Source organism: Periophthalmus magnuspinnatus, chromosome 5 (assembly GCF_009829125.3).
Source record: "Periophthalmus magnuspinnatus isolate fPerMag1 chromosome 5, fPerMag1.2.pri, whole genome shotgun sequence".
Taxonomy (NCBI): Eukaryota; Metazoa; Chordata; class Actinopteri; order Gobiiformes; family Gobiidae; genus Periophthalmus; species Periophthalmus magnuspinnatus.
This window is the reverse complement of record NC_047130.1, coordinates 30,765,569-30,785,209: the sequence shown is the minus strand read 5'-3', so window position 1 is coordinate 30,785,209 and position 19,641 is coordinate 30,765,569. Positions and strand designations below refer to the sequence as shown.

Below are 19,641 nucleotides of genomic sequence, written 5' to 3'. Positions count from 1 at the left end.
GTTTTTATTGCACTTTGCCCGAGATTAACTGTTCACCTTTTACGGTTGGAAAGGAGGTGGTATTGTCACTCAGCCAGAGAAGGAGGAGTGGTCGATGGACAAGAGAGAGCAGAGGCGAGGGAGGGACACGAGGAAAAGGAGTGGCTTTTAGCAGAGTCGTCCTCTCCACTGGAGTAAAGTCTTCTACCAGTAAAGGCTGTACAGGAGGCAGATTACAGAAACAGACCAGAAGTGAAAGAAAGAAGAAACAAAGAAGACAGAGATTGACTGTAAAAGGTATGTAATGACACATATTTTCTGATTTGTAGTTTTTTCAAAGACATTATAGATCATGAAAGTTGTAAAACTGTCAATACGCTATCGGATTATAAAGTCAATAATGTGGGAGAGCACAATTAAAATTTCACAATATGTTTTGCTATTGTTGAGGTAATGTCAAAATGTTATATAAATCAATTTAAATAAATACTTACATGTTTGATTTAAAAAATGATATAAATTATTTGGACATTACATTTTCTTAACGCTCTGTTTATACTCCAACATCTGGTATATGAATAGCCAACAAAACACTCCTTGATGCTGTAATTATATTTGCTATGGCCTAATGTTTTGAGTTTTGAGTTGCCATAGAATAAGATTATGATTAATTCTGATTAAAGTATTGTATATGATATTTGCATCACAATAATGATATTGTAACATTGTATCAACAGTTTACATAGTAACCCAAACTATTCTAACTAGAATATTTACTTGTGTTATAGCAATATTACTGACCTTTCCTCACTATTGGTTTAGATTCAACAATGGCCACTGCAGCTCCTCCTAAAAGAATGGTGTCATCAGTCTTCATCACTCTAGCATCTCCGTATCGAGGCACAGTGACCCAGCAGCAGCGCCCAACTCTCCAAGCTCACAGCTCCCCGGTCATAGACAACCAGCAAACTGCAGTCCGCATCAGTCCCACCAACATATCACCTAGAGCCACACAAAAGACAAACAACAATATGACAAATGGAGTTAGGGCTAAAAGCAAAGCCGAAACTCTAGTAGGTACAGCTAAACAAATCCCTTCAAGAGTTGCTCAATCTGGATCAATTACAGCAAAACCTCAGGAGAACATAAAACCAAAAGGTACAGTGAACTAAATGGCCAAAACATATTCATAGGTTTCAGCTTCCCATTATAGACAACATTTTTAGGACTTTTTTACAATTCAAAAGATGTAATACTTGCTTTAATACTGTCTTAAATTGTAAATTGCTATGACAACGGTCCTATTTTGTCATCATTCTGAAACCCGTGGGTTGGTGGTTTTCAGATTTTAGAATGTGATTACATCATAGACCTCCATGCAAGAGCTAGTATTCTCTATTAATTATATGGTATTGTCATCAGGAATATCAGAAATGAAAATCCAGAACTTGGTAAGCAATATCAGTAATTTTGTGCTTGAACTTGCTATATTACAACAAAATAAGCATATTATATATCTATCTCCCATCTCAGTGAAATTAATACAGTCTCAAAAAATGTTGGGACATCACCTTAAACCCAAAAAAAATCTACATATATTCAGTGAAACACGTCTTGTTCTTTTTTTTCTTAAATTAGATCTGCTCCCCACTTCCCCATCTCCTGCTGCACTACCTTCTTCCATGGGAACAATTCTTTTACAAGAAATGCCCCCTCCACCTCTGCCCCCAGCCCAGCAGACCCCAGTGCGCACTTTGACCCCAGGCCAGCAGCCGGTTTACAGCGGAGAGGTACGCAGACAACTTCTGCTCTCATGGTGAGAGCAGAAGTCCTTGATCACTGACCTTTGAACTCATATTGTTCAATTTCTGTTTTTCTGTGTATAGGAGCACTGAATTTAAAAATATGTGCAAATTGAAAGTGAAAATTAGAATGGAATACATTTCAAGGATTCATTCATAACCAAAAAGTCCCTGCTTTTGTTTATATGCACAATGGGCTTCTCCTTTAGCTCTAGTCCTGAACAAACCATGGTCAAAATCTTGAGATGGTTCCCAGAGGCACTGAAAATGGGTTAAATGCCGAGTACACACTTTCTTATATGGACAATAATTTTACAGCTTCACAGTTCCCAGAGGCTATAATAAATATTAGCATGAATAGAAACCTGTGTTAAATTTATATTTGTAATAGTTTTGTAATATGAACACTTACTCTTGGCTATAAAATGGTACCCATTACTGATTTGAGCTTTCAGTTGTTGTTGTCATTTTATTTCTGTTTATAGGTGGAAACAAGTACTCCATCTAGTGGGTTCAAGAAAAACATGATGGAGGAACCAATCCACAACACAAATCCAGACATAAGTGAAGACAGTAAAGGTAAAGTGGTCTATATCTGTACCACCCAGGTTTGACAATACACTGGTTATTACAGCCTTTGTTGATGCTTAATTACTGTTTATAGATGTGTGTGGCTTCTGTCGAAAGTCAGTGAATCTAAGTGAACCAGCGATAGAAGCTTTGAACAGGACTTACCATGAGGCCTGCTTCCAGTGCAGATCATGTCACATCCCGCTGGCGGGTAAACAATACTTCAACAAAGCGGGAATCCCTCTGTGTGAAGACTGCTACCAGGTAGAGGATGTTGTGAAAACAGCAAGACAGAAGCGAACAATGATAACATGATTACATGCTCAAATATTCACACAATAGTAGACAATTTATTGAACGCAAAACATCATTTAGCATGCCCTGACAAGACAAAACACTGATCATTTCCCTCTTGTCTCAGGCAAGTCTGGAGCTCTGCTGGGCCTGTGGAGAAGTTATCAAATATCAAGTGATGCGTGCACTAGAACGGGCCTACCATCCCCAATGCTTTATGTGTACAACATGTAAACAGCAGATTGGGGAGCAGCGATTTGCCCAAGGGGAAGTTGGGGAAGTGTATTGCCTGCCAGATTACTACAGGTAGTTATATACAATCACTTTCGAACAATATTATCAGGAATAATTTGTTAATCCCAAAATGTGTTTGCAAAGGAAATATGCTCCCAAATGTAATGCTTGCAATCAACTAATAATTCCAAAAGAAGATGGCACTGACAGCTTCACGATTGAATGCCTGGGAAACTCCTATCACGAGGACTGCTATAGATGTGAGGTAAAGAAAACTATGCTACAAATTAAAAGTAACAAAAATGCAAATATAATTATGTTCAGGGTTGCAAGCATATTATATTTTTTCAGATGTGTTTTATTAACCTGACTCCTGAACCCAATGAGCGGGGCTGCTATCCTCTGGACGGGAAGCTCCTGTGTAAAGCATGTCATCTCTCCTTGGTCTCTGCACATGGACAGTGATGGAGCAGCATCTTGGGTTAAAGGGGAGCCCTGAATATTCCTTTGAAAACAGCCATTTATCATTGATTACCTTCCACATATTAAGTGATACTATATATAGACCAAGTATATTCATAAAATAGATAACTTTTTGTAATCCGTACACTTTTACTTCCAATATCAAGCATTATTTGGACTGTAGGTCTGAGATGAAATCACAGTCAAGATCCGTCAGTCTCAACAGTAGTAAAAATGTAATGGCTGGTTCATCTTGTCTTTGGACAGAGAAATCATAATGCAATGACTAACCAGATTCTTAATAATCGTAGCAGTAGATCTGCTATTAAAAGCAATTATCATTATTTATAACTGGAAATTCTTTAGAAATTGTATTTTGGAAAATAAAAGTTGAAAATAAAAATATGTGAAATGTGTTATTACTATAAGCATGCATAAATGGTTCATATAATAAGGCATGTGTAAAATGAGCCAAGACGATCCTGTCACTATTCGGCGGCCGTGACCAGACCATCATTAGCCAACATGGGCAAAATATAGTCTAATTACAACAACTTAGTTTTGTGTGCACCGTATTCTACAATATAATGAAATCGTGCACCAAAATGTCTTGATTTACAGCAAGTAATTACCACAAAGTATTCATATTTTAGAAATATGCTAGCGCAAACGAAAAGTCACAGCACAAAGTAGCACAAACAAAATACAAACAATTTGTATGCTTTTATGCAGTTTTCAAACGCTATTATCGATTTGGAGGGGCTGGATGACGTCATCGACTGAAAATAAAACTGCTAATATCTTAAAAACCACAATAGCACAAACAAAACTTTTTAGAGCACAAACGAAGTACCAACGATTGACACCATTTTGGGCCGTTTTGGAGCATTTTAAGCATTCCTAGGGGGCTGGGTGACCCCAAACTGACTTATATAAGAATCGTTAATATCTCACAGCACAAACAGCAAAAATGAAGTACAAACGATTGTCAGCTTTTGTCTAAGTGTGCGTTACATGGGGGGCCAACTTCACGGAGGTGCGATGTTCTCGCGTTATCATCACGGAGCTGCGCAGCGCGCTCCCAAAACCATCTGGAGCGGCGTTGACGCGCGTTCACGTACACGGACAGAGGACGCAGCAGCTAAAGCTAATCGACAGCAAACAACCAGGCCCATATCGTTCATTTTGTAGAGGCGGACCTCCGACCAGCGGCACGGATTAAAACGAACCAGATCATATGTGTAAGAAGGGGAAAATAATAACAAACGATGGTTCGGGAAACCAGACACCTATGGGTGGGGAATTTACCCGAACACGTCCGAGAGGAGAAGATCGTGGAGCATTTTAAACGGTATGTTACGCAAGAAGAGTTCTGCGTTCGTTAACCAGCGCGCGCTAGGTTCAGTTCCAGTTGCGGTGGAAGTGGCTAATGCTAACAAGGCTAGCATTAGCCTTTCAACATTAAAATCGGCACATTGTGTGATGTGCTACTGTTAACTGCATTGCAATGTCGTCTATGATTTATTGCACACGCGTATTTACGTCGAACATTCGTAGTAACGTTTCCCATTTGTTGCAAATACCAAGAGATGGTAAGCTAGTTTTAGCTGCCAAGCTACCACCTAACGAACCAACCATTTTGTGGGAAGTCAAGACGGTGTCATGATCAGATTCAGCACAAACTAAAGGGACGCAAATATTGGCGAGGTTGCTGATAAAATAATAACACTATATACTATATACAGTTCACGATGATGCTCAGTGGACGCTTTAAACAAAAACATGCATAGGTGTTTTCTCCTTACTTTTGCAAACACAATTAAACTCCAAATTGTGAATTCACGAATGATAGCAAGTTTGTCTGCGGCATGACATCGATCGCTCTCACTGCATGACAACCAGCGTTAACTTAACAAAATTGCGTAATTATCGCTAACTAGCAAAGCATTTTCCACAGTAAAGCATTAAAATAGCCAACGTCGTAAACGTGCCGTCTTGTATTCACAGAGGTCATTTATAGCTGTGTAATGTTATAAGTAGTCATCATCACTGAGAGTAATTCGGAGGCCACCGGAGGCTCGATTCGTCTTTAGAAACAACTCTGTAACGTGCTGTGTGTTCTTATGGATGCACTGATCAAACTGTTTTTTCGATATGTTTCTGCTGCATTAAATTCATGCTCACACTGAAAAAAATGTAATTAGTACAATATTATAATATTGCAAGTTATACTAATCAGTGCATTTGTTTTAATGATCTAGAAAGTAAACTTTTGTCTTTGTTTATATTGCAATGCTCTCATAGGTATGGACGTGTGGAGAGTGTTAAAGTCCTCCGAAAGCGGGGATCTGAGGGGGGTGTTGCAGCTTTTGTCGATTTTGTGGATATCAAAAGTGCTCAGAAGGCCCATAATGCTGTCAATAAGATGGGAGATCGGGACCTACGGACAGACTACAATGAACCTGGCTCGGTCCCAAGTGCTGTACGGGGCCTTGAGGACGGATCCCCTTCGAGCAGTCGAGACGTTACAGGATTCTCTAGGGGGACAGTGGGCCCTGTGTTTGGGCCGCCAGTGTCCCTTCACACCAGAGAGGGGCGTTATGAACGGAGAATAGATGGGTAAGTGGACCTGGTCTCCCCTTTAAACACAGGGGAATTTAAGTATCAGATATGTGTAAATCTCATTGCTGGGTTGTTTCAAAAGTAATGTAGGATATATTCCACTTTTCATCATTACTGACTCACCTTGCCCATGGGATCTAAGTAATTAACTACACATTATCATTTCATGAGGTATCTATAATCCAAAGTGTGCTTCTGGATATTTGATCTCTGAGGAATATACTGGTGAGTTTTGGACCTTACATTGTGGGAATATATACCATGGGGAGTTGGATTCTATGCATTTTTTCCATAATATGGAATCTACCTCAACTACCACTCGGTATCTCGGAATTATGCAAACTGGAAGTAAAGAGCTACTTTTTGATTCTACATTTTTCACAGAAACTTTTTGACATTGTTTTTTTGCTTTTGTCAAGTATGGAAATACTTTTATCATTTTTGAAACTGTGGATATGACCCAGTATGGATTTAAACCAAAGTGGTGGAGGGACTGTGACTAGCTGTGACAGCTGACCAGTCCTGGTCTGCACACCTCAGACTGGAGTAACTCTAGACAATCCCCACAGAGCTTCTACACCAAGAACACATAGAAAAATGACCCAAGAAAATTTGTGGAACTATTGTTTTGGACTGACGACCATGAAGACTGCTGAAGACCCATGTTTGGATGTACCCTCCTGGATGTATTCAGTTCGTTGCTACTGCCACATGTTGGATGTACTAACACAGACTCTAGTTTGCATAGCTGTAGCGGTCCCTCATGTGGATTACTAAACTGGACATAAGTGTAAGGAGTATGTAGCTGCATCCAGAAGACAAGACTCAAGAAATATAATATCAGAACACTTGAAGAAAGTCAACAAGAAGTGATATTCTGCCATCAATTAAAGGATTAATGGATTTCCTAAAGCCACAGACTGGGATTTACTATTCGTATTTTTTCTATATTATATCTAAATACTTTTAAGAGACAACAGCAACCACTGGAATATTTTTCTACATTTTTATTTTTGCAAATTAAAAGCAGAACTGATGAAGTTGGATGTATTTTCTATCCTCGGTCCACTATATTAAGTCCTCGGCTGAAATAATATATTTTTAAAAATTTATGTATACCTAGTAACTCTTATGTTCTATGTTTTTCCCCAAATCTCCTGAAATCCATCAGTTCTATGGTTTTTATTTTTTGTCCTTTTTCCATCAAGAATTAAATAGCCTAATTGGATTATGCCTCTACTGTCTGCTGGCCTGATTTGGAGATAACGAGCCGTATGACTCAAGAAATTTTGTCTAATTAGCTCAATTGAATTTTTTTTCCCTTTGGTTTTTCTTAAGGGCTCTCACATTTTGACCACCTAGATTTTATTTGGAATAGTTTCAGTAACTTCTTTCTAAAAGGTTGGTATTTCTCTGCCCTCTGTATTTTTATTCTCTACTCTTCTTTAGAGTTGTGTTTACTGATGTTTTTGTAGATTACATCCACCAATGGAGTAATTTAAGATAGATATCATGGAATATAAAAACTGCATAGAATTTACATAATGTGAAATTTTATCTTTTGATCCTTTTAGCTTTTTTATAAACACACAATACACAAGTATCACAATTCACATAGTTTTGGCTCATTTCACCTAATGAAAAATACAGCATTTTCATTAATACGATTTCCTCTCAACATATTGTATATGTATTCCTCAACTTCCTGTATTAAACTTTCTTAGGCTATAAGATTTTAGCCCAGAGAACACTAGGTATAGATTGTAGTATGTAAGTTGCAACATATTGTATTTGACAGGCTATTTCATTATAACTCAAATGAGTTATCTGGATGTGGTATAGATAATGAAATGTTTTTGGTTAAAGTACTAACCATTTAATTCTATTAACTTATTTTTCAAACCCAGATCTGGTTCTGATAGTGAAATTTAAGAATCTGAGTAAACCTCAATTTGATTACTAACAAAAAGTCTCAGCCTCTCAAAGTGCAGCTTTATGATATAATTGTGGGATAACGTTTTAAACAAATTTTTTTGCAATTAACCACAACATTCTGTGCCCTTCTGTCCCCTACAGCAGCTCAGAAAGCAGAGATCGCGCTTATGACCACAGCGCATATGGACACCATGAACGCAGCAGCACTTTTGATCGGCAGCGACACTACAATGCGGACTATTACCGTGATCGCTCTATGTTTGCTGCTGCTGGTTCTGGGAGCAGTGCTATCAGTGGGACTTTTGAAGCATCTGACCCACATTTTGAGGCTAGGCTTAGAGACCCCTTTACTTTGACTTCTGCCTCACGTCGTGACATCTACAGAGATGACCGGGGGCGGCGTGTTGACAGGACATATCATCATCGACGAAGCAGATCCTCTCATTCCTCACAATCAAGACAACCCTCTCCCCAGCGGACCACAGGACAAACCCCCAAATCTTCTCATTCCCCTAAAAGAGCTCCCCTGTCCCCTGGTAGAGGCCCAAGGTCTCGATCACATAGTAGATCTTCAAGCTCAGATTCTGTGAGCAGCAGTAGCAGCACAGGGAGTGGCAGGTTAGACATACATCTTTGTCTTTTAATGCTAACAGAAATTCAAATATTACACAAATTAATGTTCTATTTTTAATTTTTGTCCTCAATTTTAGTGAATCAAATAGCAGCTCAAGTGATGGGTCACGGGCTCGATCAGTTCAGTCATCAGCTACACATGCTCCTCCTGCTTCTGTGATTCTTGATACAGACGAACCACGTAGGAGCTTTGGAATAAAAGTTCAAAATCTGCCTGTCCGGTCAACAGGCAAGTATACGCATTACAAGAACTATGAAATATATTTCAACATTCAGATTTTTTTTTTCTTATAAATGTCTTGGACCATGGTCATTAACACTTTTTTTTTATGCAGACACCAGTTTAAAAGATGGTCTTTTCCACGAATTTAAAAAACATGGGAAAGTGACCTCTGTACAGATCCATGGAGCATCGGAGGATCGTTATGGCCTGGTTTTTTTCCGACAGCAAGAAGATCAAGAGAAGGCACTTAGTGTCTCAAAGGGGAAACTCTTCTTTGGCATGCTAATTGAGGTCACTGCCTATAATGGACCTGGTATGTGATGACCAATATTTTTAAATAAAATGTATTTTTTCTTTTGTCAGTAAAAATGAATGTTTTCCACCAGAAACGGAGAGTGAGAATGAATTTAGACCTCTAGATGGGCGGATTGACGAATTCCACCCAAAAGCCACAAGGACCCTGTTTATTGGAAACCTCGAAAAGACCACAAGTTACCAACAGCTTCTTGATGTTTTTCAACGTTTTGGAGAAATTGTGGTATATTTCTGAGTGTGAATTGCTTCATATATTGAGCTAAATAAACAGAAATAATAATTAGCCATCTCTTCTATTTTTTAGGATATTGACATAAAGAAAGTAAATGGTGTTCCACAGTATGCCTTTGTGCAATATTCTGATATTGCAAGTGTTTGCAAGGCCATTAAGAAGATGGATGGAGAATATCTTGGAAGTAATAGATTAAAGGTAGTGCATTATATCAAACTATAAACCACTTCAGTTTCAAACACTGGACATATGCTGTATTTATGTCTTTTTTTTTATTCTTCTTTCTTGTCTTTCTTCAGCTTGGTTTTGGCAAAAGCATGCCCACTACATGTGTTTGGCTTGATGGTCTGGCATCTAACATAACAGAGCAATACCTCACAAGGCACTTTTGCCGTTATGGACATGTTGTCAAGGTATAGTACACATGCAGTTACATGTTATTTAACAAATGCAAACAAAAGCTTTCAAGATAAACTATTTTCTTCTCTTTTCAGGTTGTGCTTGACAGATTAAAGGGTATGGCACTTATCTTGTATAACAACACAGACTTTGCTCAGGCAGCTGTTCGGGAGACCAAGGGCTGGAAACTTGGTGGTAATAAAATAAAGGTACATTACGTAAGCTGTATTTGCAATACACTATCCATATATATATTTGTACATAATCATCTAACCACAAGGAACATCTTTGTGTATTTACAGGTGGATTTTGCAAGCCAAGAAAGTCAACTTGCCTTCTATCGCTCAATGCAGGCATCGGGTCAAGACATTAGGGAGTTCTATGATCTACCACTTGAAAGGAGGTAAATGATATAGGCATAATGTGATATAAAACATGAATGCCTGGGAAACCGCTTGCCAACTAAATGTATGTTGCTTTTTTCAGGGAAGAGCGCAGACCTCCATACCATGAATTTACAGAGAGGGCCTACTATGAAAACCTACGTACCCCAGGCCTTTATCCCGAAGAAGCCAGAAGAGAGTATGCTGCTCGGAGAGAACGCTTTCCTGAACTTGAACATTACCAGGGTGACCACTTTGACCCCCGGTACCATGAAGACCCTCGAGACTATAGGGACTACAGAGACCCATTTGAACAGGACATTCGGAAATATACATACATTCAAAGAGAGCGGGAAAGGGAGCGAGAGCGGTTTGAGGCCGACCGGAGCAGGTGGAGCCCCTCTCACCCACGACGGCCTATAACTCCTGCTGTGTCACCTTCACCATCAGAGCGCGAGCGTGCTCCCAGAGACCCAGAGCGGCGCGTGTTCAGCCAATCCTCTGAGAGAAGTGGCAGTGTAAGCTCCATGTCTCCACCACTCAATGTCTTTGACAAATCTGATAAATCCCTTGAGCATGGTTCCAAAAATGATAAGACTGAGAAGACGGCCCCAACTGATCGCCTGTCTAGTGGTGAGAAAACAAAGCGAACCAAAAGAAAAGAGAAAACTGACAAGGGGCTTAAATCAAGAAAAACAAAGGCACAGTCACCATCTTCTCAAATACTTGAGGCAGAACCTGAAGCAGGTTTTGAAGGAGTAGCTGGCCGGAGTAAAGGCCCAGATCAAGACGGCCATGAAAGGCAGAAGTACAAAGGAGATCTGGACAATCATGAAGCTGTTAAAAATGAAACTTTGGAACTGAGTAAAGGAGAAAATTTGGAAATGGATGGAAAAACAAGACTCAAAAAACAAATAAAAACTGAATTGGGAAGTGATGGAAAAGACTCTGTGGACTCTGAACGTATGCTTGCAAGAAAGAGACGCTTTGCTGAATCCAGTGGGAAAATCATACCTCAGAAGAGGAGCAAGGCTGACGAGGAGGAACCTGCTGAATTTGGTGCTAGTGGAGCACATCAAAAAGAGATGGACACTCACAAAGATTCACAACGAAGAGATTCAAGACCCAAAACTGACAAAACTCAAAAAGAAGGCCAAGAAGATCCCAAGGGGCATAAAGAGAAGGGAGACGTATCTTCTGAGTTGCAAGACTCAAAAAGACACAGTGTATCCAGGAGGTTTTCTCATGAGGGAGGTTCAGACCAAGCAAATGCAAGAGAGGAACAACATGGACCACTAAAGTTTAGTGCCTCATCTGATATTGACAAAAGTGCTAAAAACAAAGATGACCATGTTGATATTGATCTTTCGCAGAGTTACCGTAAGCAAATGGAACAAAATAGAAGGCTACAGCAGCAGCGAGAGTCTGACAAACTGGAAAAACCAGAAAGCCCACTTGAAAATAAGAGTGAGGATATAGAGGACCGCAGTCTTGTGCATGAAGTTGGTAAACCACCAGAGGATGTCACAGTTACAGACAATTTCCCATCACACAGGTTTAAAAAGTTGGATCAGTTTGATGCTGAAACGGGGGTTAAGCGAGAGCGTGTCTACAGGAGCTTTAGGCATAAAAGTGAAGATCCTGAGTGGAACAGTGGCTTGTCTCCTGGACATTCTCATATGGATAATGACTTTGTTAGTCCTTTAAGGAAAGAGTTGAGCAGGATTGATGACAAATTGCCAGAAATAGAACGCCTTAAAAAGACGCTTGACGCGCAAGTAAAACCACATACTCCAATCCTTGGTGTGGAAGAAGAGCAGCAAAAAAGATGGGAGAACAGAGTTAAACAAGTGGACAACTTTCTACAAGAGCAAAATTTCTCAAGAGGCAAAGGATTTCATAATCGCAAACGTATGGAATATGGCGTTTGGGACTTGGAGCCAGGAGAAGTCAGATCTGATTCTGAAGAAGACCGAGAACCCAAGTCACACTCTCCTGTCCCTTCAACATCCATTAACTTTTCAGAAAGGCTGCGTGGGGAGAGATTTTCAGACCCCAAACTGGCACAACTTGAAAAAAACAAATTCTACTCTTTTGCACATGACCGAACCATCACTCCTGATACTAAAGCTCTTCTAGAGCGTGCCAAATCTTTATCCAGAGAGGATAACTGGTCATTCTTGGATTATGATCCCCACTTAGCAAGTTTTCGGGATAGAAAAGACACTGTGAAAGTGGAATCTGCTCCCAAACCAATTAAGCTTGTTTCTTGGTATAAGAGATACAAGACCAGAAGTGGTTCTGAAGATAAACTTGATGACAGAAAGGAGGAGCCTAAACCGGAGGAACCGGAGCGCAGAGAACTGTTTGCCTCTCGCTTTTTTCACAGTGCAGTTTTTGAGTTGGACTCTAGACGTCTTCAACATCTGGAACGCAGACATGAAGAACCGGAAAATAATCCAAGTCAACCGGGAGTACAAGATGGAGTTGATAGTGAAATCGAGAGTGGGCCTGTCATACTGTTCCACAGTCGTTTTTTGGAACTGACAAAACAGCAGAACAATAAACCCCAGGAGGCAAAAGTAGAACCTGTTTCTGTTGAAGAAAACAAGTTACAAAATGTAACCCGTCAAGAGTCACAAGCCCCAGTATCACAGTCACCACAAACAGAATCTCCCCGAGAAACTGAAGTGAAGCCCATCAGTCCGATTGAAGAGATGACTCCTGAACCACAGCTCCCACCAGCCTCACCTGCCCCACCTGCCCCACCTGCCCCCCAGCCTGAAGTCAAGACCATGTCTCCTGTAGAGGTGAAACATGAGCCAGTGATGCCCACACCAGAGCCATGTCCCCCTGTCTCTTCGGTGAAGGAAGAGACTAAGGAGGAAGATAAAGTAAATGAGCATGTCAACATGTTACAGCAATCAACAACTGAAGTACTCCCAAAATCTGAACCAGTTCCTGAACCAGATTTTCCTCATGAAAAATCTCACCCTTCTCCAACAGAGGTGAAGTTGGAAATAATTGAACATGTGAAATCCCAGGACAGTGGCACAAAATCACGCCGTTCTTCTCAAGATGAGGCCATTGTAGCTACTGAGTTCAAATCAGAAATGGTTCCTGAAGTGCCAGAGTCCAAAATGCCTCGTACAGCAAGTCCAAAACAAGAAAGTGAAATGGACACAGAGTCTACAAGCAAAACTGAAACAGAGCCTGAAGAGGAGAAACCACAGATTAGTAAAGGGCAACTACCAATACAAAATAATACACATGAAGAGTTGGCGTTACCCCAGAAAGAAAATAAACAAAAAGAAATTAAAAGTAAAAAATTTTTCCAGCCTCCTGCATCAGTCACTCCTTGTCTGGTTGTGTCACCAACTAATTCGGATAAACAAGCCACGCGCAAAAGTGAGAGAATCGATCGAGAAAAGACCAAACGTGGCTCATCTCCAAGAGGCGAAGCAAAGTCTACAGCCAAATCGCCTGTCCATGGTTCAGATCCTGATGGGTCAGACCAGGGTTTGTCTGGAGGAAGAAGAAGCCGAAGGAATGTTAAATCTGTTTATGCAACACTATTTGAAGATGAGACACCAGTTCGTCCTGGAAAAGAAATATTAGAATCACCCCGTGCAGGCCGAAAACGTGGTACAGACAAAGAAGTGGTGCCACAAAATTCAGAACAAGAGCCCAATGTTCCAGCACCAGTTAAAAGAGGTCGGCCACCCAAAAATCGCAAACAATGTGATGAAAATGTGTCTATTAAGGCTGAAAAATCAAAAGCAGAAACAAAAGACACAGATTCTAATGAATCAGAAAGCGGTGAACGAACTCCAAGAGCATCTAAAGGCCGTCATTCCCCTCATGGCAGTAAAAGTTCAAGTCACACTTCAACAATCTCTGGATATGGTTCAGGCAGGAAAGGGGATAAAGCTGAAGTGCCTGATGAACAAGAAATGGACATTACTGATGAAGATGCAGTGCAAGATTCATTAACACCAAGTAAAGATGAGCAAACTAAATATTGCTACAAGAAAGAGGAGAAAGAAAGAGAACAGAAGGAAGCAGGAAAAACTAAGGAATCTCCAAGTGAACAAACTGGGGATGGCAAATCAAATAAAGAGGCTGAATCCACAGAGGAAAAACACAGTACAGACAAGGACCGGTTTGGCAAAGGAAAAACTAAATTACCAAAGGTTCCCAAGTCTCCCGTTCTCAAGAATCTTAAGATCAGACTTCATGTTACAGAAGTGAAAGACTTGCTGCAGTTGGGGGAAGATGAACTTGTAAGTCAAGAGGACTCAAAAAAGCTTAGAGCCACAGATCCGACTGAAGTTTCAAAAGTTGCAAGTTCTGTTAAAGTTGGCCCCAAAAGTGAAGAGAAGGAAATTGTGGAAATGGATAAAAAAGAACCCCTGGAAGCAGCAAAAATACAGGAATTGGAAGAAGCTGTTGAGAACATTGCCAAACTCACAGAACCAACCTTCCCTGCAGCACCAACACTCACAGAAAATAAAAGTGATCCAGAGCCAGAAGAAGAAAAATCTATCCCAAATGAGACTGAACTCATGGCAGCAATTGGTTCAATAACAGGAGAGGACACGCCGTTGCCACAACCTCCTCCAGCGAGGGCAGAAATCTGTTCAGAACCTGAAATGCAAGACAGTGTTCAGTCTGGCAAAGAGGAGGTGGCTGAAGGAGATGCATCTAATATACAAGATGATCTTTTCAATCCATCAACACCTAAAAAGGGAGCCAGGGGAAGAAAAACCCCTAAACGCCCTAAAGGCCAAAAGCAGACAAAGAAAGATGTAAAGGAAGAGGGTACAAGTGAGGAGTTATCTTCAACTGCTGAAAGCCCAGCTCCCACTGTGAAGGTAATTCCTGAGAAGACTCCACCTGTTGTTGCAGCTGTCATTACTCCTACATCATGGACTCCAATGCCAGAGCCCTCTGTGGTCAAATCTGATGTCAAAGCTGAAATGGAGAAACCTGAAGACCACGGGCCATCTCCAAAGCCTGTTTATCCTCAGCCCAGTAGTCCAATGTGCCCTAAAGCTCAGCAGGTTCAACCAGAGCCTGTCACAACCTCTCCAACATATGGAAGTCGGACTAATATTAGACCACCTCAAGCTCCCAGACCACCCGCTTCTTCACCAGATTGGCTTCCACCCAAAGATGGAAGTGTCCCTTCTGTACCTTCCATATCGATATCAACAAATGACCGATCACTGCCCCATGAAGCTGAGAGGGTGGAACCTGAACAACCTTCTAGTGACCTAAGAAAGATTTTGATGCAACGCCAAAGTATGCCTTTGTTTGTTGGTTTGACTCCTGCAGCCCCTCTTGCCCAGAACAGAGACCAGAACACCACTGACGGTCATCAGCTGTCTACTTTGCCAAATAAGTCACCACTGCCTGAAAGCAGGTTGGCAGCTCATCCAGTACCGCCCATTGTTCGACCACCAGCCTCTTTACCATCCTCCGAAACAAAGACTGTGATCTCAGTCATTGCATCTACAGCAACGTCTGTTATTAGTCGTGTCTGCAACCCCCCAGAGCATGAAGATAAAGTAACTAATGCTGTCAACCCGTGCATAGACATTTTACCCAAACCACCATATAGGCAAAGTAAAGATGACCATGGACCTTACCATGGCCAGTCAGGGGATGATGTGGGCAGTGCACGCTTCATCATTGACAGTCCTGCTCCGACTCCAGGGTCCTGTCCTGGTCTGAGAGTGAACACCTCTGAAGGCGTGGTTCTGTTGAGCCACTCAATGCAGAAACTGGAGGGACGCCAGCGGATCAGTGCTAAGATAAGTCAGATCCCACAAGCCACTCCAGGAGATATGGAATCCCAACAGCTTGTGTCAATGCCTCAGATAAAGCCGGACATGTATAGCCACCCACAGCCCGGACTTCAAAAGGGGCCCTCACAAACAGATCATGGGCATCCTGGAAAGTCCCAGTCCATGAAACATGATGCCGGGAGCCTGGACAAGATGGAGTCAGCCTATCCGCCTGGACCCCAAGGTGTTGTGAAGCGTCTCCCAGTTGGGAGTCAGCAAGTTATGGGTTATCACCAAGAGTACTTATCAATGAAACATTCAAAGAAAATGGACACTGCTGACCCTCATAGTTCAGATGCAATGAAACCGTCTTGGACATCTGCCATTAGTCCTGCCATAAGCCCTCACCTGCCGTCTCCCCCTGGAAACCATGTCAGCTTTGTTACTGGTTCAGACAGAGCTCCACCACACCTTCAAGGGGTTAAACAGGAGCCACGGTCACCACGGAAATCTGGTCATCCGCAGTCTCCATTTGCTAAAGTCTCGTCACCCATTGGCTCTTCATCACCAAAAGGCATTCCAGTCATGTTGCCAACCAACCTCCCCTCTATTCAGCCATTTATAGCAGGAGTCCATCACCCAGAGCAGTCTGTTATCATGCCAACTCATTCGGGTGCTCCTCATAGAGTCAACCAATCGATTCCAGTTGGCCATCTTGTGCAGGGAGAGGTCCGTGTCAATACTCCACCTCTTTATGGTATGCATGGGGACCCTCTTGCTTCTCCTTGGCCTGCAGCAATGCAGCCACGGCCAACCTCACCACAGACTGTTAACAGAGACAAGGTTTTAAAGGTGAACCCTGGTGCTTTAAGGAGTCATGAAGAACAGGAAGAAGCCAGGCGCTTCCACCCGGTGACGACTCGCCAGTCAGGGCCCCCACTAAAGCCTGACTCCATGCAGCCAGACCCTCGGATGCCCATGCGCAGTGCTATGGAACAGTACATGGGGAGAGATATACGGCTCCTCATGCAACAGGGAGACCGTCCTACAGCTGATCCCCACACTGCCCTTCTCCAAGAGCCCATCCCTTCATCCTCCACGTCCTCTAGTTTACCTATGTCTCCAAGGCAACATCTTTTATCAAAAGGCATTTCTGAAAAGGAGCTCTCTAAACAACTGGAAGCCAAAAGACCAAACTCTCCTCTTCATAAAGATGGCATAATGGCAATAAGACAGTCACAAGCCATAGGATCCCCACAGAGAGTGCCAATGATGCCCCCAGCGCCCAGTGGAAGCTTCCAGGAGTACCCAGGCCTATACAACAGAGGAATGCACCCACCTATGCCAGAGCCAGCGCCCCCTGTGGGTCTTCAGCAGCCACACGCCCCTCCAACAATGATGGTAAGGCAATATATATATATATATATTAATATATATATATATATATATATATATATATATATATATATATATATATATATATAAATATATATAAATATATATATATATATATATATATATAAATAAATAAATATACACACACAGAAGCTGGCTGCTTTTAAAAGCATGTTTTTTTTAATTCAACATGTTTTTCTTCTTTTGCAGGGTACAGAACTCCAGCCAAAACCAGAGAGTAAGATTTCCCAGCCCATGGTGCAGTTGCTCAATGTAAGACTCGTTCATTGTGCATTTGTCCCTTTTCATAAGATTATGCTCTGAATAAGTTCTTTATTTGTCAAAACAGAAATACCCAATTGTATGGCAAGGCCTCCTGGCTCTGAAAAATGACACCGCTGCGGTCCAGCTGCATTTTGTATGTGGCAACAATGTTTTGGCCCGCCGTTCTCTGCCACTACAAGAAGGGGGTGCTCTCCTCAGGATTGCCCAGAGAATGAGACTCGAGGCGCCACAGTTGGAGAGTGTAGCCAGAAGGATGACAGTACGTGTGTCTAATGCATGTGTTTTCATTTGTCTCTAAGGTACATAATTTAATTTAGCAGAATTTAATGATTTTTTTTCTCAAGGGGGATAGTGATTTTTGTCTTCTTCTGGCTCTACCGTGTGGACGAGATCAAGAAGATGTCCTAAATCAGACCCAAGCCCTGAAGTCTGCTTTCATCAATTACTTGCAGTCAAAACTGGCTGCTGGGATTATTAATATTCCTAACCCAGGCTCCAATCAGGTGAGAGACCTTTTAAAAACAAGACAACTGACATGATTGTAATTTAAAATATTTTATTAATGAATGTGTATTTTTTCTTTTATTTTGTAGCCCGCCTATGTCCTACAGATTTTCCCTCCATGTGAGTTTTCGGAAAGCCACCTGTCGCAGCTAGCCCCCGATCTTCTGAACAGGATCTCCACCATTTCACCACACCTCATGATTGTGATCACCTCTGCGTAACCCTTCTTTTCTGGGAACTGTCCCGGGATAGGGCATTCTCACCATGAGCCTCAGGACACCAGAGGAAAACCACATTATTTTTGTTTTGATACAATGGGATTTGTCATAGGACGTTTTCTACCAACGACCTGCCTTTTCTTCGTCAGTCCTTCTCGTGTCACTCCTGTCTGGTATTTTTGTCCTTCTCAATGAACTCAGGGATGGACCCAACCAGAATCAGTCTTATTTGACCATTACTCTGCTGTATGTCTATTTATTGAGTTTAATTTTAATGTTTGGAGATACTCTGAAGAAAAAAAATCAGGATAACAGAAGACTTCTGGGTGGCCTTTTCTTTGTTCCCTTTTATGATTGTCAAATTAGGTTTTTTTTTTCTTCATAATGGAGGATCAGATAAGCTGTTATTATTTTGGAAAAGACATTTCAACACATGATTTTGAAATAATTATGTACATACGCATCACCCAGACTTTAATTTGACCCCGGACCACATCAACAGCTCTTTTTCTTCCACCAGCTCAGCTCATCATGTCTCACTACTGACACCTGCCTTTCATTCAACATGTTGCCGTCACATTTGTGAGTTTTTGAATACAGGGCATGTAAATATTTTAAATATTTAAACTTTGGCAGTGGACAGTTTGACAGACTTGAACTCTGGGGGAACCAGAAAAGTGTGAAATGTAGATGGATATTGATGATTTTTGGGTGTAAATATTGTAACACAAGAAGGTTGGCATACTCTCCAGGAGTGTGCTGATGGCACTTCATATTTTGTAACTGAAATAAAACAAAATTCAGAAACTTGTATCTTGCAGACCCATGATACTTATTTCCATTCAAAACGTAATGTTTGTAATATTAAGGTTTTCCCAAGTCACATGGATTCAAACACAAATAATTTAAATGCATTGACTAAAAACTTAATCTAATAATTAAAAATTACTTCTTGAAGCCGCATATACTATTTTAATACCATTTAAACACCAGCCACGGTTTTAAGAGAAATTCAGACAGTGTATATGATTTTCTGTAAACATGTCCTATACTTTTTCCATAGGATATTTTTTTACATTATTGTACACAACATAATTTATTTACATCTATGAGGTGACTTCTTTACATGAGTGGATTTTGTGACCATTACTATTACTCATATCTGTAGAGAAGAATTGTCAGTATAATTTGTTAAATATTTTTAGAAAATGTTTGGCTCATCCAATACCATTTGCAGCAGCTTTACATTTTGATGATGCCACATTTTATTCATGAAATATTGTAAATTATTTTATCTAAGTAAATACACACTTAAATAAAATGGAAAAAACATACTGTATGCATAACTTGGATAGCCCTCTCAAGAA

At 41.0% G+C, this 19,641-nt stretch overlaps 2 protein-coding genes across 2 annotated transcripts; both read left to right on the top strand.

Moving 5' to 3' along the window:
- Positions 1 to 115: 115 nt before the first annotated feature.
- On the top strand, positions 116 to 3,744 carry fblim1 (filamin binding LIM protein 1). The gene is made up of 8 exons (XM_033966029.2): positions 116 to 276; positions 802 to 1,137; positions 1,618 to 1,769; positions 2,267 to 2,360; positions 2,446 to 2,615; positions 2,773 to 2,951; positions 3,024 to 3,144; positions 3,231 to 3,744. Exons 2-8 carry the CDS (start codon positions 810 to 812, stop codon positions 3,342 to 3,344), a joined length of 1,158 nt encoding a protein of 385 aa, XP_033821920.1. The 5' UTR covers positions 116 to 276; positions 802 to 809; the 3' UTR covers positions 3,345 to 3,744.
- Positions 3,745 to 4,434: 690 nt separating this feature from the next.
- Positions 4,435 to 19,087, top strand: si:ch1073-335m2.2 (msx2-interacting protein). The gene is made up of 15 exons (XM_033966013.2): positions 4,435 to 4,692; positions 5,646 to 5,960; positions 8,040 to 8,516; positions 8,609 to 8,760; positions 8,867 to 9,067; positions 9,141 to 9,292; positions 9,374 to 9,499; positions 9,601 to 9,714; positions 9,796 to 9,909; positions 10,003 to 10,103; positions 10,187 to 17,273; positions 17,478 to 17,540; positions 17,617 to 17,811; positions 17,897 to 18,055; positions 18,146 to 19,087. The coding sequence occupies exons 1-15, from the start codon at positions 4,610 to 4,612 to the stop codon at positions 18,275 to 18,277; spliced, it is 9,471 nt and encodes a 3,156-aa protein (XP_033821904.1). The 5' UTR covers positions 4,435 to 4,609; the 3' UTR covers positions 18,278 to 19,087.
- The last annotated feature ends 554 nt before the right edge of the window (positions 19,088 to 19,641 follow it).

What these genes read in the sequence shown, in the direction of transcription:
- fblim1 (XM_033966029.2), top strand. Translation starts at nt 810, where the DNA reads ATGGCCACTGCAGCTCCTCCTAAAAGAATGGTGTCATCAGTCTTCATC. An exon ending in CATAAGTGAAGACAGTAAAG is followed by an intron (nt 2,361 to 2,445) that starts GTAAAGTGGTCT and finishes TACTGTTTATAG; the next exon opens with ATGTGTGTGGCTTCTGTCGA. An exon ending in TGTGTGAAGACTGCTACCAG is followed by an intron (nt 2,616 to 2,772) that starts GTAGAGGATGTT and finishes CTCTTGTCTCAG; the next exon opens with GCAAGTCTGGAGCTCTGCTG.
- si:ch1073-335m2.2 (XM_033966013.2), top strand. Translation starts at nt 4,610, where the DNA reads ATGGTTCGGGAAACCAGACACCTATGGGTGGGGAATTTACCCGAACAC. An exon ending in AGCAGCACAGGGAGTGGCAG is followed by an intron (nt 8,517 to 8,608) that starts GTTAGACATACA and finishes CCTCAATTTTAG; the next exon opens with TGAATCAAATAGCAGCTCAA. An exon ending in GTTATGGACATGTTGTCAAG is followed by an intron (nt 9,715 to 9,795) that starts GTATAGTACACA and finishes TTCTCTTTTCAG; the next exon opens with GTTGTGCTTGACAGATTAAA.